Genomic DNA, 25,714 nt, shown 5'->3' with positions numbered 1-25,714 from the left:
AAACACCTTATTTTCCTCCTTTCTATTCACAAAACGCTTGCATCCTTAGGAAGAGCAGGAAACAGAGAAGTTGTTCGTGATTGTGAGCAGTTACTGTTTCATCTTCCTGCAGAGTTCCTAAACATCGATGCGATCGCTTCAGTGTAACAAGCAAAATTAAGTTCCAAAGAAAACGTATTACCTCCAGTGACTCATCCTGTAACAGGGTAACCAGTTCTTTTTGAATTGTATACACACCAGAATTTAAAAGCTTAGCAACCTAAAACATACAAGGAAACAAACAAAAAAGACATAAGATAACAAGGTAAACCATACTTTAGTTCCCTGGCACTACAGCGATTACCCTACATGTGCTTACTTGTCAGCAGAACAATTTTTTACTATCAACCCTCTAAAGTCATATACTCCCCTGTTGATCACACTAAAAATATGCTTATACAGACAATATGGAACAAGAAACAGACTTGTTACCTGACTGATAAATATGGTTTTAGTCTTAACGCTATGTCACACTTTAAGAAGAAAAAAATTAAGATTTAACTGCTTGAAGTTTTCACTCCTAAATTATTTGTTCTGTTTTTCTTTTGATTCCTAAATCACATATTGACTTCTAAAAAATACTACAAGTCCATCTCCAAATTGCAAAAAATGGTTTTATAGTGAATATGAGAAAAACTTCAGGAATGAGATTTTGCTATAGTGCATACTTAGCTTATGACTTTTAATGGTTTTCCTTGTTTATATGAGCCAATTGAAGATAATATCTTCTATAATCAAGATTAAACTTCAAGGAAACAGCTACAGGCAGTTATTGAAAAGCATACCCAGCCATCAATGAATGCCATAACTTACTGACATGTGGCTGTCATGAAGTTGCTTAGTTGTGGTTTTAAAAATACACTGACTGGCACTAAATGTACATTCAGATTAAAGTATAATTTTGCATGGTTTTTTTTAATGAGTTAGAATATTTTATATATGTTCAGACAGAACCCTAAAAGTGTTATACATCAGATAAAAAGTTATGTAGAATGATATGCTAACAGTATTATCTTGATAATTAGCTTGGATTTTCATTTATTAAGAGAAGGCATCAACAAGCACAGAGAAATGGAAACCTATCCAGATTTCTTAAGATGACAGAAATAAGGTCGCCTCAGGCCTCAGAATGGGCTGCCCAGGAAGGTGGTTGAGTCACTCTCCCTAGAGGTGTTCAAGAAATATTTAGCTGTTGCACTAAGAGGCATGGTTTAGTGGTGAAATATTGGTGGTAGGTGAACCATTGGACTGGGTCATCTTGGAAGGTCTTTTCCAATCTTGGTGATTCTATGATTCATTTATTTCTCTACTCTTGATTTAAATACTTTCAGTGAGCTGCTTAATTTACAATTTTCTTCAGCTACAAACTGGCATAAAAGGCTAGTTTGAGGATTTCGTTACTAAGATTCTTTGTAAAACGCAATGAAAACCTTGATGACCTGTGATATGGATTGGAACATTCAGAAGAGAGTGTATATTCATTTCTGCAGTTCATACCGTATTGCTAATAATATATATGCAAAGATTTTTTTGAACTTTTACGAAAATAATGAAGTGGAACTTATGTAAATTGAGTGGAATAATAAGAATATATGTGCTTTTAGATCTGCACAGTTTTCCAAGTATTTTCATATTAAATTTTAACTTAGACTTAGTGTTTAACTTAGACTTAATACAAGCAAATAGTCTTCAGATAATACAGTATAGTTGCAGACTGTCTAGATCTAAAGATTTTCAGGACAGAAGTGACAAGCTCCTTTTCTCCTGTCTGCCTCATTATTTTATAATAGCATTCAAAACCTTCAAATAATCTAATTACTACAGTCGCTTTTGTTAGTGGTACTAGACCATCTTCAGTTTCTTTCAGCTTTTGCTTCTTAACCTCACAGTACCGTTTTGTAGACAATGTTGCACAACAGGCTAAAGTATTTATGGGCTATAATTACATAATAGAAGACACTGAACACTTCTGATGAAATAAATCATTTTAGCAGGTTTTTACAAGTCTTCTTCTATAGGTTGAACAGTCACAAACATGAACTTAAAGAACAAAACATAAAACAGAAACACTTCAGAACCAACAAAGAATTTCTGTAGACATACTTCATAGAAGCTTATGGCCATGGTATATCTGACTGGAACTTCAGGATCATGACAAAGGCAGAAGAATATAGAATACAGTTCTAAATGGAAGTTCTTTGGATCCACAAAAACTATCATGGCCTGTGGAAAAATAAAGTCTTCTATTAACTGTATTGCTAATCAGAGATTATCAGAAAAAAATACTGAGTTACAATGAGTGAGATACTTGGGAGTTAACAAGTTGTGATTTTAAAGACAAAGTGATATTTTTTATGGCCGTGTCAAAACAAGGCATCAGATAAGTTAAAGAATTAAGGACTAAATTGGTTGTACAGATCTTCCAGACTGCAAGCTTTGTTTCTGTAGACAGATTAAAACCACAAGCAATAAAAGCTTTTTTATAAATAACGTTTCAGTAAACTAGCAGAAGCTGCAATTGAAGACCAGAGCAACACAATGTTTTAGTAAACACTGAAATATCTGAATCTCAACATAACTGTGTGTGTACATCACTTGCTTTTGCTCAACTAAACCAACAGGTTTCTACTACATAGTTGGTGTTATCTTTAAAAAGTAGAGTAAAAATAACCCATTTATTGGCTCTTGGTACAGATTTAGTTTCTTCAAATATAAACATCATATGTCAAAATACAAAATAGATATGCAAAAGCATGAGTGTTAGATTTAACAACCTCATATAAACTTGGCTACCCTGTTTCACAGGCATATTCTCAAGGACTTTGTGCTAATTGTTTGGAGAAAAAAGACAGGAATCCTGTCTTTGGGGAGACCTTATTGCTCTCTTCAAATATCTGAAAGGTGCTTACCCTTATACCTGAAAGAGAGAGTGGAGTTGGTCTCTTCTCACTGGTGACAGGATGAAGGGAAATGGCCTCAAATTGCACCAGGGTAAGTTTAGGTTGGATATCAGGGAAAACTTCTTTACAGAAAGGGTTGTTAAGCACTGGAATAGGCTCCCCAAGGAGGTGGTTGAGTCACCATCCCTGGATGTGTTTAAAAACTGTTTGGATGTAGTGCTCAGGGACATGATTTAGTGGGAGTTGTTAGTTAGGGTAGTATAGGTAGTATGGTTAGGTTGTGTTTGGAATCAATTATCTTTAAGGTCTTTTCCAACCTGAACAATTCTATGGTTCTATGAAAGAATGAAATCAGTTATCTCTTGAAATAGTAATCTCTCAGTCAAAACTTTCCAATAGTTTTTTGAGTCTCCAAAGATGAATCTTTCCTGGAAACTCTTTTGTTCAACCTCTACTTCAAGATGTTAACTTGAATTTTCCAGGGAAGAGCTAGAATCTAGCTAATAACGTACAATTGCTGTCAATACTTTCTCTGTCCTTTTTGCAGTCCTATTTAGTGAATTATATGCGCGACACAGCTTAGTTAATCTGAAATTAATGTTACTTACTGGAAAATTGTAAGCACAGTTCTTCCTCACTGAAATATACTTCTTTTCCTGTTCCAGAGTTTGCAGTTGTAGTTGATTATCATTGTGTCCATTTTCCTGCTGTAAGCCCAGTGTACAAAGCTTCTTATAAAATTCCAAAAACCGTAAGTGCTGCTCAGGAGTAAAAATGCCTCCAAAATTAAAATAAGAATAAGATTACTCTTCTCATTAGAAATGCTACTACTAATGCTCAAGAAACATATCATTTGCAAATCTATCAAGTTTGCCATGTTGTGTTCCCTGCATCATCAGTACAAATTATACAGGAAAGATGATTAAAGAAAAATGACAGCTACCTATAATGGAGTGAATCTTTATTTCTGTTTATGTAATTCTTGGAATAATCAAGAACTCAGCAGCAGGACTGCAAATATAATTTTTTGTTCAACTAACAGAATTTTCATCTTTACTCCATTTTCAGAGTATGAAAACTACTAGCTGATGAAATCATTGAGTGCCATAACAGACTGCAAAAAGGCAGAAGGGATGCTGGCATTTAACAGCTGGAGAGGGGAAGAGCAAGCCATATAATTTTAGATTATTCAGATTAACTTAATGGTTTAAAAAAAAAAAAAAAAAAAAAAAGGAACAAAAAAAATCACAAAATCTACTTGTAAATGCCAAAATGAAACAAGAAAACAAGCAACAGTCAACACAGCAAAAGCAAAACCTCTTGAACAGATTCCCTTTCCTTCTAGTACTGGTTAACAGGACCTGCAAATAGCAGAAGATGCAGTAAAAGAGCATGCCTGCTGAGATTTTCATAACCAAAGAGATATCTGTAAAGTTGCTTCAAAATTGCTTGAAGAACAGATAAGAGGCAACAGCAGGGTACCATGCTTATTCAGATATGTCAGGAAAGACTAAATAGGCACCAGTCTTTTTAAAGAAAACAAACAAAACCCCAACTTTAGAGTTACTTCTGTTCATAGCCTGTATTTGAATAAATAACATTAAACTACTGCAGACTACTGGGAAAAAAAAAAAAAGAAAAAAAAAGACTTTTTCAAAGTGAACAATATAAGCAGCAATTTGGCTTGCACGCCCCTTCATTTTGTTCAGTTTTCCTAAGGCGTAACAATTCAACAAAATGTGAATTAGTTAGACAGAGGTGTAGAGAGAGATCAGCAATTAAAGTCAGTCAACCTGAAGAAGATTGCGAATACATGATAAAAACAGGATGGACTCTTCTAACTCTGGGGTTCTGTAAACAACACTTTGGCACTACAGAATAGCCCTTTCAGGTTATTTGTAGTGAAGCAGCTGATAGCTTAGCTTGATAGTCTCAAACCTGACCAAAAAATGAACTTTTCTAAGATCTGCAAGAAATATCAAAGGGCTTAAGAGTCCAGGAGGAAATTCTCTACAGCTTAAATGTGTGTGCTGCCCCTTTCCAGGTAAGTTCTGGACAAAGGATAAAAGTGGGCAGAATTATAACAGAAAGATCTTCCATGCACAAAGTGCTGAGGTACAGAAAACTATGGGTACATAATGGGTCACAACTGTAGCTGAGAACCCACATGCTGTTAGATCTCCATTCTCCCCTGAAATTCATTATGGGCTGCACTTTTTCTTTCATGCCTCAAAAAAAAAAAAAAAAAAAAAAAAAAATCAAGCACAGAAGTGAACATACAAAGTTAACATCATACTGCACTGTCAAAGACTACTAGTTACAAAAATTCAGTCATCCAACTCAGATGAACCAGAATAACCAACAAGGTATCAAAATAAATCAGTCAAACCAATAAACAAAAGCCATCACGCTTCCACTTCTGTCCCTGCTTAAACATAAAGGGCAATAAACCAACAGATAGCTTAGGTGCAAATTCACAAAATCCAATATGTACTGGATAGACGATTTCAGATTTGTAGTGCTATATTTTCTCTCTGAGCTCATCCAAGTAACTGAGTTCTGGATACCTTTCCAAGTGCTTCACATTTTCTGACCTTCCCTCATTTTTATTTTTTATTTTTAAAGAACATTATATCTTACCATATAATCCATTGCACAGTTTTCCCAAATGGAAAGATAAGGAAACTAGGATGGATTCATCAGCTTTGAAGGACTTTTCACAGAATGATTTCACTAAGGGGAGCACAGTTTGCCTCCTATCATCTGAAAGACAAAAGAGACTTTTAAAGTTAATCACTTGTTATGAAACATCCTAAAAGACCACACAGCGAGTTGCAAAAAATATTGTTTAATATGCTCAGGAGTCTTTTTGGCATGCACTCATTGAAGGCAGAAAACAGGAGGCAGAGTGATGAACATTACCACAGTAGAAGTCCAGATTTTTAATACCATACCTGTTCTAAATCTGAATACCTGTTCTAAATGGGGCAGAGAATAAATGAACAGCTACTAACTTCTCTGTTCACCAAGAATATAGGGAGTTAAAGAATATAGCAGTATTCTAGCAATAATAATTCCTACAATAGTATGAAGACAGTGGGGTTATGACCAAACATAACCATGATGGTGAAAAGAAAAATCTGGGTCTGACAGAACTGAATTTTTGCAACCTACTGAGGAAATGGCAAATCTTCTGGCAAACAATAAACAGAGAAACAAAAAAAATTAAGGGCAACAGAAATAATGTCAAATGCAGAAAAAAGTGCTAAGCACTCTGTTCCCACATAAAGAGCAAATATTCAAAGAAATTGATGTTTGGAATTATTTTAAATAAAAGCAATGTATTTTAAGATATTCAAATTTTAAATAGATTTGGATTTTTTTTTTTAATGGTAATTTAACTCTAATATTCAGCAAATACAAATAGATGAACAAAGCATTTATGTTGACATGAAGAAACATTGTGATATTGCCAGAGAAAAACCCTAGGATACAACATTGAGTCATCTACCTTGATAAGTTTGTTTTGTATTTCGGCCATGAAACAAAAACCTATGCAAACCAAACACCTGCAGACACATTCCTTGCAAACCTGTAAAGAAGTCTTAATCTATTTTTCTTAATTTTTCCTTTTTCATACCTTTTTCATAGAAGCAGTAGCAATTGGAAAGGTGGGGGAAAGATGGGCAGGAACAAAAAGAAGCAAAAACATGACAGTATAAACGGAATGGCTCAAGAATTTGAAAGTCAACCTACCAGCTTACTTGCTAATTTAAGCACTAACTGCTAAAAAGTCCATTGATGACATTCTCCCCCAAATCTTATTTCTTTATGTATTTCTCCATATGGCTTATAAGCAGGCATGTATTTTAGTAATTCATCACCATGTTCCTGTAAAGTAAATATTTGCTCCTCACTTCTCTATCAGGACGTACAGTCAGTAACACGAGAGTGGGAGGGGGAAATACAGTGCAAAATACATAGTCACTAATGAAGATAAACAACTGAAGAGGTTGGAAAATGCATAAAGAAGAAATTGGCAATTAATGAACAATGATCATCAACCACTCGTGGAGCTTATAATACACTTTTTTTCATATACATTATAAACAGGATCTTTCATGTACTTCACTTCCTTACCCCTTGTTCAGTTTGTACAAAAGCAGCAGAGAATACAACTGACATTGAGCCAGAAAATCTGCCTACCACTGCTTTACACATTGCCCTGAAAAATTTGATACAGACTGCAGAACAAGGCGCTGCATTTACCCAGAACATTCCCCTATAGGAGAGTAGCCAGCAACTCTTCTTAAAATTTGCTCAATCATTGCTGAACTGAATTGTGATGGGAACTCCAGCACCATGAATGTGGACACCTCACCATCACTAAGAGTACCAAAGACAACAAAGAGGCACCCCTACATGTGGAGAAGCATAAAATATTCATGTTGTTTAGAGGAAAGACATTGAGCACCGGAAAAATTACAAGCATTTACATTTTCCACTTCAAATACAATGAAAAGCTTTATATAACACACATACTTCCTTGCTGCAAAGAAGAAAGCTTTCATTACCACATACCCACAAGTTTACTGTGCTTTAAACAGCAATTGCTAATTCTTAGATCTGCTAAATAGATCAGTTGTGCACACTTCAATTTATTGGACATGAAGAATTATTTTTTGCCCCCAAATTTATGAATGTGTTCAACATGTAGCATTGTTATAAACTGCAAAGTTTATTGTCACACACATAAATTTTACATCATTGCATCAGCCTGGCTTCAGGAGCTGCAGTCTGTAGTTATGACAAACTTTACTTCAATCAAGAGGCAAAAAAACAGTTAATAGCAAAATAAACCCAAAAACAAACAAACAAACAAAAAACAGCCAAACCCCACAACAAAATAAACCCACAAATGTCTGCATATGTTGAAATAACACTTTGTGTTATGCTATGTATAATAGCATCAAGTAAATACTAGCAACCCAATACTCCTATCACTTGTACACTAGTTTTACTAATTTGGCTTCATTTCATTATATTAGAAACTTAGAATAAGAAAATAACAGCTTTTGTGGACACCTGGTTCACTTTTCTTAAAAAACTAAAGCACTGCAAAACACAAAATACATCAAGGATAAAAGAGAAAAAATAAAATCAGAAATGTGTTAAAAATGCAGATAGAACAAAGATTCAATTACATTTATAAGATGCATTGAAGAGTTAAAAACTGGGCTACTAGGTCCAAATGAAGTCCTTACCTGAGTCAAACATATCAAGCAGATTCACTAATGTCTCAAAAGCTGCAAGGCGTACACTGCTGCCCTCATCTCTTGCCAGCTCTACTAATTCAGGAAGCACTACAGTTTTGGTTAGTTCTGTCCTGCAGATTGAGGCAAGCATTTAAAGAGAAAACATATAACAAATCAAAGCTGCAATCACAAAACAGAATTCTGAAACTATCCTGAAATATTGAGTTAGTTATTCTTAGGGTGTTCAGGAAGGAAAAATTGACCAAGTTGTAAGAAAATGAAAATTACATAGAAACATACATTTCATCTCAGGACTTAAAATACAAACTTCATCACTAAAAAAAATACATCACTAAAAAAAGTGTTCAAATTAACTTTAAAAAGATCAGAGAAAATGCAATCTGAAAAAATTCAAAGAATTCCAGCTATTTCACTATGTCACTAAGAGAACTTCTGATCAAATATTCAGGAACTCCTCAATGAAATTCTAAATGAGTCAATTCCAAAGTCAAAATGATTAAATACATGTCAAGTGGGACTGAAGCATCTAGAAATCTTACACTTCGAAGACCAAAGAAGAGCCTTCTTTGCAAAGGGTAAGCAAATGCTGCTCAGAGAACATGAAGCTTCCTCACTCACCCTTAAAAACACTGGCTTTTAGGCTTGTTTTAATGTTGTAATGAAAGGGTTTCATCACAAGAAGGAATGAAAGAGTTTTGATATAGAAACTTATTTTTCTTTTTTTTTAAATAGAAGTCAAGATTTTCAAGTGTTTGAATTTGTATGTATTCGAATTAAGAAGTCCACTTTGTTGTGCTCTCATGAATGAGCTCTTGGTCTGCCCAGCCATTGGTGAAAACTGTTGTAAGCATCACAATGGGACTTCAGCAATTTAAAATAGCCACAAATATGGCCCGCAGTGTTTATAATACTGTCCAAAATATAAAACTGCAGAGAAACATGATAAAATTATATACACGGACATTAACCAAAATGGCAAAATCTACTCTTTGAGCAACTGTATGCAGATAACTAAGACTCTGTCATTTCAGTCACAGTTTTTAATATAAAACTAATCGCAGTCTCTAGGCTGACACATTTTAACAAATAAGATCACCCAATCAGACCATTCCTTGTTTTGTAAGTGAATAGAAACATTCAAATTTTACAAGTAATTAGCACCAGCTAATTTGTGCCTTGTAGAGTTTATTACTTAAATAGCATTCTTCCAAAATAACATTCTTCCAAACTTAATCATTTTTTTTAGATTTTGTTTATATTGTATTACAAGAAAATTATGTGACACAATTTAGTAATAACATCATTAAACAGTAACAACAGGTCTTGAATCTGCTGTCACACTGTGCCTTCATCATATACAAGAAAACATGCTCATTTCCATTATTTTGTCTTTATTTCCCTACTACCTATTCATCCTCAATGTAAAACACAGCAACAGTTTACACATTGAAAATACAGTGCCATCTCCATGAGATTAAAGTATCTAAATCATTATGATGACATCAGGCATAAAACTGACAGAGAAAGCAGTGTATAAAGATACATAAATACTAAAAACAGACAGTGGAGAGGAAAGAATTAAGGAAAATCATTCACAATGGACCCCTAATTGATAGCTATGCATTTAGCTCTATTAAGTCACTACATTAACGTTGGGTAAATTGCTAGTAATACTGCCATTTGCCAATGGACAATACCTATGTTGTTTTTAGTCTTTCCTCACCCAAGCATAAGACATTCAATTTCATTAACTTTAAAGACACTCAACAGCATGCAGAAAATGTTATTTCCCTTTCAAAAAGGTCATTTATTGGTATGATGTATTGTCTTCTTGTTACGTACAAAAACAATTTTTTGTTTCTTCTTTCTTGGTCTTAGAATATCTTGAAATTAAACAGCATTTGGAGGAGGAATGAGGAAAACAACATAAACACAACACATTGCATTCTTATTTCAGCACTTGTGTGCTCATGTATCTATCTTATAACAAAACAGCAGAACAAATACACAGATTCATAAAAGTGCTGCCTGAAAGCTACTACTGAAAACCATTTTCTTCTCGACAGACAGGTCAAGAAAATCCGTGCAGCTATGATCTTTTTAAAACACTAAAAATTTTCCAGTCATATGTGAAAGCAATGCTCTGTAACCATACCCATATTCTAGATAAGAGTTATTTTATTCAAAATAGCCCTTACATCATTTAAAAATATATACTTTGCTTTGCAATTGGTCACAAAACATTTTCAAAGACAGATTCATATGATTGCCTCCCAGCTCCTGACTATAGCAGAGGTTAACAGAGGAATCCATGGACATGTAGGCTGTATCTCATAAGGAAACAGCAAAAACAAACAAACAAACAAAACCATATATATGTGCGTATATACATACACACACACACACACATATATATAGTGGTATCAAACAAACAAGAAAAAAGGAAGGAAGACGAGTGGAGAAGATCATAAAACATAGGGAGAGCCAGAGGTCAAACGTAAAGGACCATATCCCAGATGAAGGCACAGTAGAGAGGGAGGGGAAAAAAAAAAAAAAAAAAAAAAAAAAAAAGACATTCTGAAAACTAATTTTTATGGCTTTCATTATTTTGGTGACATTGAAAGATTTCTAATGTGACAGCTGGGACAACAACTCCCTACAAAACTACAGTTCTGGAATAAGAAAAACCATGATCAGCTCCTGAAAATACACAGAACCCTCTCCTTTTACAAATTTTAGTCTCCTATGAAACAGAACTCAGTCTTGAGATACAGAATGGTACATGAGATACATACATGCAATAAAAATAAATGTGATATCAAATTAGTTGGAACCTCAGTTCAGTAAAGTGTGTGTTAAATTTTAAGTTCAAAATTATCAACCAATTCAGCCGTTCTTTTCTTCTATCATACGTTCTTTCAAATCCAAGGCTGTTCAGTATGGAAAAATGTTACAATGATTTACCATTATAAAACAAATTAAATATAAAAGCAAATTAATAATACTACTTAGTTATGAATAAAAATGAATAATATTGTTTTGAAATTAATTCACAATATTTGACCTTTTGAAGGGCAACGATCTTGCAGTAGAGCTGCTTAAAGCACAAATATAAAATCATTCCATACATAATGAAGAAAAGTTTTTTACCTGAGAGCCTAGAAATTACTGTTCTGCATGACTTCACCTAAACAATGTGAAATTAAGTGCAGTACCACAATGCATTGGTCTTGCTGTGAATATCCACTCCTATATCCGAGTGCACTAAAACACAGCCTAAACATGCGCTTTTCTGATATTTCATGGCTGAGAGGTAGATAGCATTGTTTGCAAGAATTTCTGGTGCTTTTGTGGCTTTCTGTTCATAGTGCTGGTTTGGGCTTTTTTTGTTTGTTTATAGTTCAGCATCTAAATCACAACTTACTTCATAATTTAAAAAAAAATATTCTACAGGCACAGAAATAATTTCCACAAGCATGAGTGCTAACAAACGGAAGTGCTTTCTTACAGTAGCTCTCAAATTACATTTCAGTTTCAGCCTCATCCCTGAATCTGCTCATAAATTCATAGCTGGAAAGGCCAGAGGACTACTGAGATTTAATCTATCCACCTTTGCAACATGGCACAAAGAAACTCACTTCATTATTTTTTCAAGTCCGTAAAACCACGTACTGCTTTTTTTTAACTCTTGGCACAGGAAGCATTCTTTGTATGGTTCAGCAGTTCTACTATCACAAAGAAATTACAACCTTAAAACAGGCAACCACAATCTCTAAGAAAAAAGTTGTACACTCCAAATACTTTACTGAGAATGCATGAATTAAGTTAGAAATCTTAAAATGAATTTTTAGATTACCATTACTATTTTCGATTTTGCAATTAGAAGTATGCAAATTGTACTTACCCTATTCCTTGAGCTATATGTTCTAATTGCCGACACATGCAAGTTCTTACTTCATATTCTACATCCTGGCACAGTGATTTTACCAATGGAAGAATCTCTCTTTTAACTCTAAAAACACAAACAATTTTGATAAACATATAGAATAAAAATATATAGAATCCACTTCACAGCATTCACATTTTATCCATATATGACTTCTAACACTAATTTTATTTTTTTATAATTTATCGTGGGTGGCAAATGATTTTTTGAAAACTTGAAATTGTAAACTATACATCAGACACAAATTTATACTAACAGAAAAAGGATTATTTACAATCACTGTAATTTGCTCATATTTCACCTACTGTAGTCTACACTATGGAAATAGGAGGTAGGCTGTCCTCATTTCCAGCTGTCCTCATTTAATAACTATCTTCAGAACAGTTTTTGAACACACTGTAAGAATACCACAAATTATATAAATGGAAGTGCAAATCCTAATTAATCTTGTCCTTTTTTGAAAGCAGAAAGTACAGAGAAAGAGAAAGCTAATAAAAGGTTGCTTATTGAGTCAGAAATCATGCTGAAAAATAGGACAGCTCTACTGATTTGGACATGAGTTAATCTTTTCCCATGTATACCAAGGACATTCCAAATCAGCATTCACACAATGCAATGGGTCCACGGGTTGGAAACACATTTGGTGAAAATATTTTACTATCATAAGACTGAATAAACCCTTCAAAAATGTGCTGTACCAACCACTTGGGGCAGATAAGAGGTTCAGATTTACTTTCCCTATTTTGAACCACTGTCCAAACCCACAGACACAGAATCTAGGAACTGGATATTACTAGGCAAAAATAGTGGCTCCTAATGCATCTCCACATGCATAGATTGAAATATATATAGACATATATATATATATCTACATGTGAAATTTGGGAAGACAAGATGCTAGGAAGAAGACTTCTGAGGAGGCTTTCTCCTCATGAAAGGCAATTGTGTTTTGTCTCCATAAGTTGCAGAGACATCCACTGTCTTATTTTCTAGCAATAAGAACAACAAACAAGAGAGACATGAAAATGGTACCCACATCAATCTGTTGAAGAACATACAAGCTGCAGTGAACATTTTGTTATTACTTATTACTATCTTGACAAAGAAATCTGTAAGAAAAACACGTGATTTTTGCAATAGTTTTCTCTCAGTAACTTTTGTCCACAAACAAATACTGATTCACATTATGGAATGAAGATGTATATGCAATCTACTCACATGTGAGCTTCAAATTTGTTAGCTAATTTTCCCATGATTTTACAACTAACTAAGCGTGACTGAAGTGTTTGAGAAATCTGTGCCTTGGAAACAAGTGGATTCAGGATCTACACAAGGGAAAAAGAAGAAATGTCACAGGTAAATTATGCATTCCCCTTCCTTAAAAATATATTTAAAAAAATATAGAAAAAACATATATACCAGATGTCATCTACTCCTCTCATGAAATTAATTAGTACTAAAAATAATAATGCATTTTTACGTTAATAGTTTACTGAAAACCTGCTTTTTTTATTCAGATAATTATAGCATATTAAACTGATATCTTGGCCCTAATTGCAGTTCACAATTCATATCACAGCCAGAGTTTTACATCTGTCTACTTGTGCTTTTATTTTGAGACTAAGTTTGTATATGAATATTTATAGCTATTAGCTGTTAATTTTTATAACAGCTGTTAAATATTTCCTGCTAACAACAACAAAAAAGTAGGTAGAGAATGGAAAAGTAATGCTGAGGTTCTTTTTCATGAGTTTTCCTCAGGAAACATCAGCTTTAATGTGAAGCTGTGAAGCAAGAATTTCCCTTGCTTATGCACAACTAAGGAAAGGTTTCATTCCTATGTAGATTCAGAAAACCTCTATGTTTAACTGGAGCTGTGCTGTCATTTGTTGGATCACCTCTATGGTGCCACAAACTAAGATGTGCAGAACTCCACATTAAGATATATTGTTTTGGGCCCAGAAATAACCATGGAAATACAGGCCATGCCAGGGAGAGCATTACAGAGTCTGTAGTCCTGCAGTCTGCCAGAGTTCCTTACTCAGTCTCATGGCATAGCTCCACAAAAGGATAACATATACACAGGGCAGCAAATGCTTTAACAATATTGTTAAAGCATTTCTCTCCTTACTAGCTGAAATTCTCAGGTGAGAAAAGTTAGGTTCACTGTAATACTTCATAAACAAATATTTCATAAGTCATATGGAAAACAGTTTATTACTCATCTGATCTTTGAATATGAAAGCAAACACACTACATTAGTAACTCTAACTAGGTTTTGGAGCTGACTGTAACTTCTTTTTACCTTTAGAAGCTTATTTTTCAACAGTCTCAGATTCTAATTACTAATTTTAATGAGTATTTTTAAACACAAATGATCACATATTTACAACTCCATATAGTTCTAAATACAGTAAAATTATCAGTCTCAAAGCTTTTAACCTTAATAAAATACAAATTCTCAAAATAAAACTAAATAAATTAGTTGACTAAAGGGGAAACATGATCTATTTCCTTCCTCTTCCTAAAGATACAGAAATGACAAATTAAGTGCTTGTAGGGCTTTAGGTTTTTGGTACATCAAGAATAACTGAAGCACACAATGAAATGCATCTCTAGCATTCAGTTCCATTCAGAAGAATGATCCAGAATTTCTGTGCACCACACATAATGTAATACTATCCCATAAATCAGAACAGGATACATGAAAATATGTTACTAAAAATACTAAGTGTAAAGGAAGTGTTACAAAACACACAAACTTTATCCTCTGAAGAATACTAAAACTTTTCAAGGTGATCTTCCTGCATTGCTTCAGCATATTCCCCTCTTGTATGTTCTGTAAGCAGTACTGTTTTCACAGGCACAAAACTGCCACAAATCTTACCAGTGTGAATGAGATGGCAGGGAACTACAATGTTTCGTTTGCAGTTAGCATAAATGGGGAGAAAATTTTTCACTGAGAGGGTGGTGAGGTGCTGGCACAGGCTGCCCAGGGAAGTTGTGGATGCCATCCTGGAGGTGTTCAGAACCAGGTTGGATGGAGACCCAGGAAGTCTGATCTGGTGCCTGATTTAGCATCTGGCAACCCTTTCTGTGGCAGGGGGATTGGAACTAGATGATCTTTAAGGTCTCTTCCATCCCAAACAATTCAACAATGCTACGATATTATTACCTCATGTCTGATAGTCTCCTTGGGTAAAGCTTCTATTACAGCAAGAAGAGTTTCTAGCCATGCGTTGCTGACACCTGTCAGAAAGAAATGAGCTATACTTTATGCTGTACACACAATGAATATAAGAACACACCCATCAATTTTACAAAATTACTTCTTGAAGAGATGATTGGAAAAGAAAAAAAAAAAATGTTTCTGGGGGGACCTCATTGTGACTTTCCAGTATCTAAAGGGGCCAACAGGAAAGCTGCAGAAGGACTGCAGAAGGATGGGACAAGGAGTAACAGTTTTAAAATAAAACTGGGTAGATTTAGATATGTGTGAAGGTGATGAGGCACTGGAGTAGGTTGCTCAGAGGGATAGTGGATGCCCCATCCCTAGAGATGTTCAAGCCCAGATCAGGTGGGGCTTTGGGCCACCTGGTCTAGTGGAAGTGTCACTGCCCATGGCAGGGGGTTGGAACCAGATGGTATTTAAGGATCCTACCTACTCATGCCATTCCTTGACACTATGATTAAGAAGCAAGACAGCTAAGAAGCAAATTCTGTTTGTATTCCTCTGCATTTTTAATTCTTAGAAGGGAAAATAATTATTCTGTTCTGAAAAGAAAATCCTCCTCATTCAGAACATAATCTTTTCTTATAAATCCTTCTAGTTTTATAAAAGGCCTTTTTTCTTTTGAATCCCAAAAATAGTGTCAAAGAAATTAAGAGAAACGTAATTATCACAGAAGAAACATCAACCCTTCTCTCACAATTGTCTCCTCCACAGAATTCTGCTACTTAGTAGAAGTTTGGACTCTGTAACAACTTTTAGATTTAGTCTTTCAAGTAAACTGTTTCTGATCATTTCAATCAGTAGCAACAATTACTTTTAAATATCAGTGTGTACATGGTCAGCACGCATAAGTATTTCATTTCATGCAAGTCTAGATATAAAGTTGCTTACTGCTTTACACAGTATTGTACTGTCACTAAGGAAACGAAACACACAAAAGTAATCAGTCACCATAAGCACAGCTACACAGCCCTGACCTGCATCCCTGTGTTCCAAGTTCTGGAGAATGATGTGTAGGAAGGAGTGGGAGTATGTATGAATGGACACCGATTCATCTTGCAGTACAGTTAAAAATGAAACAGCAGCTGTTAACTGCATTTCCACTCCTGCAACATGCAGCACCTCCTGCATAATTAGAAATTATATCAATTTAGAACACAAGGCAGAATGCACTGAAAGAACACTAGAACTGAAAAACATTCATTTTAAGAATCAGATTGCAAGAACCTGATTAAACTACAAAATTGGCTAGAAATTATTTTCTCTTAACAACAATTACTTGGAGATATTATAATGTCTGATACTACAAGAACCTTTTAAGAAAAATAAAGTTAATTAAAATATATTTTCTAACTTTCAATTTCATCAATACATAATAGTGGATTTTTCTACAACATAAACTGAGATGTAAGAACAGACCAGACAACAACCTCACTTCTGCTATTTGTGCATATGAATTATAAGAGATATTTCATTCATCCAGTGAGTAATACTAACATAACAGAATGTAATTCAAATTTCATTCCTTGCCAGGCAACATGGAACACAAATGACTGTGTGTGCATATATTACACACACACACACATATATACACGTATACATATATATATATATATATATGCACACACATATACATACCCACATACATATACACAGATAATAACATAGAGCAGGATGTACCAGAATATTTATGCAGGTAGCTTGGCACTACTAGCACTCAGCTTTAACACATGAGAAATAAGAAAACTATTGGGTTGTCTTTAAAAGCGTCAGTTCCAAAGTCAAACACAGATAATATGAAAATATTATTAAATTTGCAGAATGAAACAAAAAGCAAATTTAAATTTAACATTTGTTTGCAAAGAGCTCGCAGGATTCATTCTAGGACATAGCATTCATTGCAAGTATGAAGACATCTATTAGTTTCATGAAAACTCCATCTGTTTACTTCTCTTACTGTATCCTTCTGCCTCACAAGAAAATTAAATGCATTACTCTACTACTACAACATTACAACCATTTTACAAGTGATTTCAAGCTCTGTTGCAACTTAAAAGCCTGTATTTTCTATTCAGTACTCTATATAAAGTTTTTTCTTATTTTTAATGTGCTAGAAATAAAGTGCTTTCTCAGGTCACATATTAAAAAACACTGATACTCTTAGCTAAAGGTTCAAGAAAACATCCACTATGCACCTAAGCATTACACAGGTGAATTATGCTGAGAACATACAGCTTGCAGAGATAATCTGAGAAATGATTAGTTGCTTGCTTACTTCAGAGTAGAACAAGAAAGTTTTCATTACACAAATGTCAACCAGTGTGCATGTGCAAATGTACAGCAAATGTGTAACTCATAGTTCATTACTTCTCAACAGCTTTGTTTATTTCTGCAGGAAAAAAAGCAAAAACAACAACAACAAAAAACCCCAACAGCCAAACACAAAACACAGCATTGTGGATCATCCTGATCTAAGTATGATAAAATATTTGCATTCAATAACCTTGGGAACCACCCTCTTTTCTCCACAAACTCTCTGTCTTTGCTCCTCCATTGCTGCTACATCCACAGCCAAGAATAAGGAACTATGGATTTCGTAATACAAATGTTGCTGAGCATACTATTTTGGTTTTCACTTGTTCAAAAACACTTCCAAAATGATCAAAAGAGCTACATGCATACTGTTGATGGTAAGACTTCACTGCACATATATAACCAGATTATACAAATACTATTTGTAAGGTTTAAAGCTAAAAGGAGCACTCCGATTTAGACCTTTTATATTAAAGGAGCCATTATATTTCACTCTTCTCCCTCTGCCTCGAGACCACTAACTTAAGATTCATTTCATTTACCATCTAGAAAGGCATTCCGTTTAGATTTAAGACACTGCATGATGAAGAACACATTGCTTTTCACAGTTAGTTGATTAAAGATTGATTATAGTTATTATTAACAGTGACTCCTTCATTCACCATTTTTCTGTCTTCGGTTTCTAAATCTTATTTCTTCACACAGTGCTCTCAATAAAGTGTCCTTTATGGAGGAAGACACTTTTTAAAAGTAATTAAGTACCTCCTGATCTGTATGCACAAAGATCTAATTCCCAGCATGCTGTTAGATATTCTCCAGGCCTCAGGCCCTGATCATACTAATGACCATATTTGGATTTTTTCCTCCATTCTTATATAGAAAACTATGAACTGAAAACTGTATTTCCATAATAGATATTTTATTAAAGAAAGAAGCAAAGACTACCATGCTTCCACACTATTATTTTCTGTTCATATATGCAAGAATTATTTTGTTGCAGAATTGAACCAGAATTTTCATTTTCAACAGCTTTTTATCTCTCAACACTTATATTAATATTTTTCCTTTGTATAAATGCATAAAAACAACAGTTTATTAACACTAAAGAAGCATAGCCTGAAAATGTCCTTGATGGAAAAACGCAATATCTGACACAGTAAAAACAATAACACGCGCTTTCTTCTGTTTCTTGTTACTGAAACTGTCCGTAATATTATGAACACAGTGCTTTGAAAACAATTTCTACAAGCAATCCATGTGATTCTCTACCTATTTTCCCCACATAGAGTGCACACGTTCACCCAAATAGCTTCACACAAGCACAATGGTCTTTTTGGTCTTTTGGCTGACAATTTATATAAATTAGAAACAGGCTTAAATCAAAATGGTCAGTTGTGTGAGACCCGGCCAGAGACTGCTCTAAAACAAAATGTTAACAGTACAATGTTAACAGTACAAGTAGAAGACTGACAATACCCTGACCAAAGGAAAAGGATAAAGATAGATCAGCAATTTGCTGTTATCAAAATAAACTTCAGATATCTTGATAGCCAAAAATAATATACAGTCTTAGAATCACTGAAAAACATTCTAAAAAGCACGCTAACATATTCAAAGTCTTAACTGCTAACACTGCCTTGTATAGCTATATATAGCAAATAGGAATTAACATCTGCTTCAGTAATGCAGTCTCATTTGATTGAAGCTGCTCCTAAAACCACATCTTAAATGCACTTTTTCATGTCTTCCACGCTACAGTAGAGACAGAGGAGAAACAGAGCTCATTTTTTTCTTAAAATATCCCTTATACAAATAAATAGGTGTATGGAATTACTGTTTAACACTGTATGGACAGCATGCATTTACCACAGCCAACAGTAGCTTACTAAAAATGTGGAGAGCAGCACATGAATCTTAGGGCATCTAAAAGCGAAGCATACTTTTCTGGATAGCAGGATGTTGGATGGAATGAGGTTGAGAACATAAAGTTGAACCAGTGCAACTGGCTGGGCCTCAGAAAGAGCTCTCAAAAAGCTGTCAAAGCATTGATAAATCTTCAGAACACATAAATAGTATTACTTCTGCTTTCTTTTCCTGTACTAACACTTTTCAAAACAGATACTACTATCTGCAATACTACTTAAGTTCAGTCAATTAATAGGGAAGATCTGATAGGCACAGCTCTCCGAGCAAGTTTGCAATATAAGTACTAAGGACTTTTTTTTTTGCCTCTTTGAAGTAGCATTGGAAAAAGATACATTCAAGCCTCATTACACACAAACTTACTCGGATTTTTGGTAAAACTCGACGGAGTGTTTCTGCAGGATTCTGTCGCATCAGGACTGGAAGATTTGCCACCACGCTTGTTCCTTGGACATCCTGGCCAGAACTTACAAAAATACGTATACAGATTACTTTCTAAGACTATTGCAAGCTCACAACTTTTATTTAAAAAGAGAAAACAGCCCTCTGCCACCCTCCTTAGGTTATTCATATAATACATCAATTATTATCAAGCATTATCTTTTTTAGCTAAATAGTAGAAAACAGCACTAAAAGCATCTCAATCACAAAAGCTGTAATGTATAATTTCTAATATGGAATGTAATAATTTTTAGCGTAGCTTTGGAAAAAAAAAGCATACAAAAACCTTGAAGATGTTTTTTTTAAAACTGGATGGTCGAGGCAGTGATTTTATGGAAGCTTCTCTTTTATACAGGTGACAAAGCATACGAAGAAAGAAGATACATGTTGTAACAGAAACCTACCCCTTTTGCATTTTTAAGGGAAATCAGATGTATGTTATCAAACTTGATTAAAGAAGCATGCAAAAGCTTGACTAGATTACCAGATCTTTTACATTTTTCCTTAACCTATGTCTCTGGATGGTATCCCATAGTTTAAAGAGGAACAAAAAGAGGAAAAATGAGAGAAGAAAACAAACAACAACAACAACATAAGGCAGATGGGAAGGAAATGGTAGGTAATGGTAGGTATAGGTATCAATGAAAAAAATGCACAAGATGAGAACAAAAACTACTCAAGCTGATAAATTTCCAAAATGGAATCCAAAAGAAACATGTTCAAATATAACTGGATACCAAAATTAACAATAAAACTTAATATCAGTACATCCTTTCCCCTGCTTCAAGGGATAAAATCTGCTTTTCTAAACAAATTCAAATTTGTTCCAGCAGCTAAGAAGCTCTATTTTAAATATGCACACTGCGCTCAACCATGCACACATGAGCATTTTTCTTACAATGTAACATTACAATTAAGTGTACAGTACAATTATACATACATTTTTAAAAAGGAAGTCATAGTAAAGCTTCTTAAGAATATTTCTATATTCTTAGTATAGTACTCCCCATCTGATAGTCATTGCAGTTGTCTTACTTGAACACATGAGCTTATCACTAGGTCTAAGCACACCAATTCATCACAATAAAGTAGATTTACACAATAGTCTTTTAGAGCTAAAAATTTAAAAATGGTTTTACACATTGCATTAACGCTAAATAATCCTGAACATTTATATATTTCAAAAAACTGAGGGGAAATGGTAGTTATTTATAGATACATTCAAGAAGGCCGATTTAAATCTGTTTTCTTAAGTACATACAACCATGCTTTAAAAAACAAGGATGTTTGTATAACAAGCAAGAAGCAAATATAAAAGCTCTGGTTAAAATCAATCCAGACTAGCATACCCTAACAGAAGTATTTTATTCTCATTCAATCTCTGCAAGCTGGAAAGTAACATACACAACAGGCCCACTTCTGTGCTTGGTTACCATCCTGCAGACAGGAGTAACTATTGAACTCATCAACTCATCAACTGCAAACCATCACTGTGCATAATGAACCTAACCTTTGAAAACCTCGGCCCCAATAAAGACTTTCCATTCCAAGTAGTGGGAATCGTGCTATTGTCTTTAGGTCTCTCTTTCTTTTCTTTTCTTTTTTTTTTAATGAAGTCTGTAAATAAAAACTTGTGATGAAATCATGCAAACTTCAGACTGTGGGTGTCTACCCCTAGGACAATTTTTCTGTGAAGTCTGTGACCACGTATGTTACCACAAAATATTAAGAACCATGCTTTTTTGTCAACAGAAATTCAAATCATTCCTTTCTGGTAAATCCACCTATTTCACATTTTTATACATAATTCATCCCTCTTAGTTTATCAGAGAGAATGTGATCAGAAGAAAAGCTAACAAAGTTAAGGTCAGCAGATTCTGAGTTCCATGCCACTGATTTATCATGTGGCCTTAAAACCACCTTAACTCCAATACCTCAGTCTTGACCAGTTTCTCTTCCTTCGCTTTCCCGTTTTCTTCACAGCAGTAGCAGTCAATTTAAAATATCATTTTCTACAACTTAGTATCATGTGAAGTTCCTCACTCTTCTCAACTATCATAAAGTTTTAGTAAAATATTTAAGAGGTACACTTAAATCCACAATTCCAGAACCCAGTCACAAAACTTTAATAAACAAAGTTCAATTGCTTGCAAATAGGACTAACTTCAGGTACATAATTTCAAGGTTCACATTTCACAGAGAACAAAAACAACTAACATTTCCTATATTTCTGGATATAGGTTCTTTTCCTCTTTCAATGTACCTCTTTTTGCTGTTGCTGCTGTTGTTTATAAATATCTATTCTGAAGATATTTGTATCTATCAGAATATCTATTCTGATATCTATAAGTATCTATTCTAACTGAAAAAAAAAAGTTATCAGCAGTTTTGTTATTTTTTAATCTTCTGTTAAGACTACTATTGATTAATTAAAATTAAGCTAAGGGGTAAGGGGGTTTCCTTGAAGAAGTCTGAGGAGCCAATTTTATGGCTTTTTTTTTTTTTAAGTGTGGTCTGTAAACACAAAATGGTTGACAAATTCTGCCAGAGCAAAGTTAAAACAAAAGCCTTATTAGCACCATTCAAAACCATTGACAATGAATAAAAGTACAGATTTTCAGACTGATTATAATATTAGCATCCCTACAATTTTATTAGGAAACATGTGCAAGGTCTCTCAATAAAAACATGTTTCTCGGTATCATCTAAACTCAGTGATAGAACAGTGTTATGTCAGCCACTGAAAAGGGATTTAAATTAATAAATAATCTATTCACAGCTTTCATTATTGTTGTATTATTCAAAATTATGTTATTAGATATTTTAATTAAATGAATATTAAAGTCTTTCATATGCATGGCATATTTCTCTGTATACTACACGCTAATTCCAGCTAAGTTTTAAAGCAAAATTGGGAAAGCTAGGGCCCCCAAAGTGTAAAAGGGTCACAGGAGAGGAGGCCCACATCCTTCACTGCAGCTTGCAGTCTCAGCAAGGAAAAGATGCATACCTTTATATTATCCAGTAATAATATAAAAGGTCAAGATAACTTGATAATTTTCTGAATACTTCATTCAGTCTGTATCAAGGTAGAAGAAAATCCTAACCACTAAAAAATACAACCAGTTTCATCAGTCAGAAATACAAAGAAAAGGGCAGTGTTCCCCTTTAAAACAGAAATGCTGAGCACTTGGTCTGCTGCCAATTAACAATGTGAAGCAGGAGGCATTTCAACACCTACACAGCCTGTAATTTTCCAACTGTGGAAGATTTTTCTTCTATTCCTACCAAAAAAGCTGCACCATAGATTCCTTCTCCTTTAAGTGTTAAAGCATTTAGGATTAAAGAACTATTGCTAAACATTCAGATTAAGATATTTTTCTAATAATAAATACTAAACAGTTATTCTCTTCAGTCAAATACTATTATGCGGGTGCTATTCCTTTATTAACTGTGCTAATTATAGAACATTAACAGAGCCCTATACTTAGTAGCAATTTAGCTCAATCTTTTTTTGTGCAAGGAAAAACCTTACAGATAATACAATTTAAATATGAAACTTCAGGAGTCATCTTCTGAGCTCATCCTACAGGAGGTCCCAGTGACTGTACAATGCTGGGAATTGTCATCCTGGGATGAAAACTCACACCTGAACACTCCCATCCTACTTCTCACCATCTCTGCAATGCCAGCTGACCACTGCAAGCCAGCAATATAAGAGCAACTCAACAAGGTTCATTAAAAACCTGGCATTTCTCAAGTGCAAAAGTAGCAGTGGCCCATCTCCCTTCAGCTCCTCCACTCATTCTTGCTTGTTTTTCTCCACCTACTTGCATATGATGATGTCTACATCATCACCTTACAATTGGAGACCACTTTACAATTGGAATAAAATCCACTTAGAAATCCATTTTCAAACATACAAGGGACAAAAAGATGATTGAGAGAACCAACATGGCTTCATGAAAGGGAAATCATGCCTGACCAACCTGACAGCTTCTACAATGAGACAATTGGCCCAGATGTTGGATGTTGTTTTAGCAAAACTTTTGACACCTGCTCTCATGGACATATTCATGGACAAACTGAGAGAAGTACAAGCAAGATAAATGGAAAATGCTGCAGGCTGAAAACTGGACGAACTATTGACCTGGCAAAGCAGCCAACTGGAAGCTGGTCAGTGGAGGCTTACTCTGGGGGTACATGCTAGAGGCATTACTGGTTAGCATTTTTAGTAATGACCTGGATGATGCCACTGTGTGCACCCTCAGGGCATACAGTGGAGTCTATCCTTAGATATGTTCAAACCCGGAGGTCATGACAATACCTTGAAAATATCACCCTAGTTCACCGTACTTTGAGCTCCCCAAAGCTGTCTTCCAATCACAGAGAAAGGGCCTATGATTCTATTGATTCTACGACTCTATACAGGTTACTTTTTTCCATCCATTCAAGCAAATTTTCAGATTAGCTCCCAGCCAACAATAAGATTTCTTATCTTTCAAGTAAATACTTAAAGGCTTCAAATTTTCAACTTCAGCTTAATTTTATAAACTGATTCTTTAAAATGAGAAAAAAAACATTAAAGAGTTTATGGATACTTAATTAGAAATACTTGTATCTGGAAAGGTAAAAAAAGACTACAGCTCCTTCTACAGCATGAACAAAAGTTAGCCACTGAATGATCCCCAGGAGAATGTTACAGCAAGGGACCTTGAAAAAGAGAAAGATTTGCATCTTACTCCTTTGCTGGCTCTAGCCTGCAAAAACATACTGACAGGAGCAGAACACAACATTGTAGAGAGGACTGAAGTACAGCACTTGAACAGATTTTGTTTAGTGCTATTGCTTTGTAGTTCAGCAAAAATGACTTGCTAAATAGAGTTGAATCAAGCACTAAAATCTGTGCTTTGCATAATTTAGTTTTATAAACCTAGAAATTCTGATGCATAACTGCATGGGAATAATCCACTAACTCATCATGACATCATTTTCAGTGCAAAATTCCAAAAAGTTGTGTTGGTCCAAATCTACATTGGTTGGGGAAAAAAAAAGTTTACCTACTTCGATGAGTGAGGCATTCAAATAACATGAAAACATTTTTCAGTCTTACTCTTAGTTTTCACAAAATGCATATACTTTAGGTGACTTTGAAAATATAAATCCAGTGCCTTCAATTTACTCACAGAACTCAGGTACCTAGTAATTCTGTTTTTTAAATTCAACCTGATATGGATCAGTACTACAAAATTTCTTCCTTGCCTCATATAGTAAAATTTAGAACCCAACCAAAAAAATAAACAGACAAGATGCATTATCAGTCATTTGAAATAGAATGCCCAGAAGTTGGAGAGTAGTTAGACACATTCAAAACTCATCCAGACAAAGCCCTGAGCAACCTAATCTAACAATAAATTAGATTCAATTGGGAAGCTGGCACTGCTTTGAGCAAGCCGTTTGAACAGATGACTTGCAGAGGTCCCTATCTCTACGCTGTGATTGATTGATTCACAGATAACCTCCTCCTCATATAAAAGCTCAGTATCTGACATGATTTTGCCCTTTTCAAAATCTTTCAATAGCAATTGTACTTCCAGGATTTCTGTTCTCCAGTTCGGTGGTTGCCAAGGCAAACTAGAAATCC

At 34.6% G+C, this 25,714-nt stretch overlaps 1 protein-coding gene across 2 annotated transcripts in view; it reads right to left on the bottom strand.

The window, feature by feature from the left end:
* PPP4R4 (protein phosphatase 4 regulatory subunit 4) overlaps positions 1-25,714 on the bottom strand; it is a 65,200-nt gene that overhangs the window by 22,625 nt on the left and 16,861 nt on the right. For both annotated transcript variants that reach the window (XM_048947882.1, XM_048947883.1), the window contains exons 3-12: positions 19,993-20,095; positions 16,371-16,518; positions 15,337-15,410; positions 13,380-13,486; positions 12,120-12,227; positions 8,204-8,325; positions 5,580-5,702; positions 3,548-3,717; positions 2,143-2,262; positions 182-259 (exon numbers count right to left, since the gene is read on the bottom strand). In XM_048947882.1, the coding sequence (XP_048803839.1) occupies positions 182-259; positions 2,143-2,262; positions 3,548-3,717; positions 5,580-5,702; positions 8,204-8,325; positions 12,120-12,227; positions 13,380-13,486; positions 15,337-15,410; positions 16,371-16,518; positions 19,993-20,095 (1,153 nt within the window). The remainder of the gene's footprint in view (positions 1-181; positions 260-2,142; positions 2,263-3,547; positions 3,718-5,579; positions 5,703-8,203; positions 8,326-12,119; positions 12,228-13,379; positions 13,487-15,336; positions 15,411-16,370; positions 16,519-19,992; positions 20,096-25,714) is intronic.

The sequence above is a fragment of the Lagopus muta genome, chromosome 6 (assembly GCF_023343835.1).
Source record: "Lagopus muta isolate bLagMut1 chromosome 6, bLagMut1 primary, whole genome shotgun sequence".
NCBI lineage: Eukaryota > Metazoa > Chordata > Aves > Galliformes > Phasianidae > Lagopus > Lagopus muta.
Note: the sequence above shows the minus strand (reverse complement) of the source record. Positions and strands in the feature narration are given on the sequence as shown.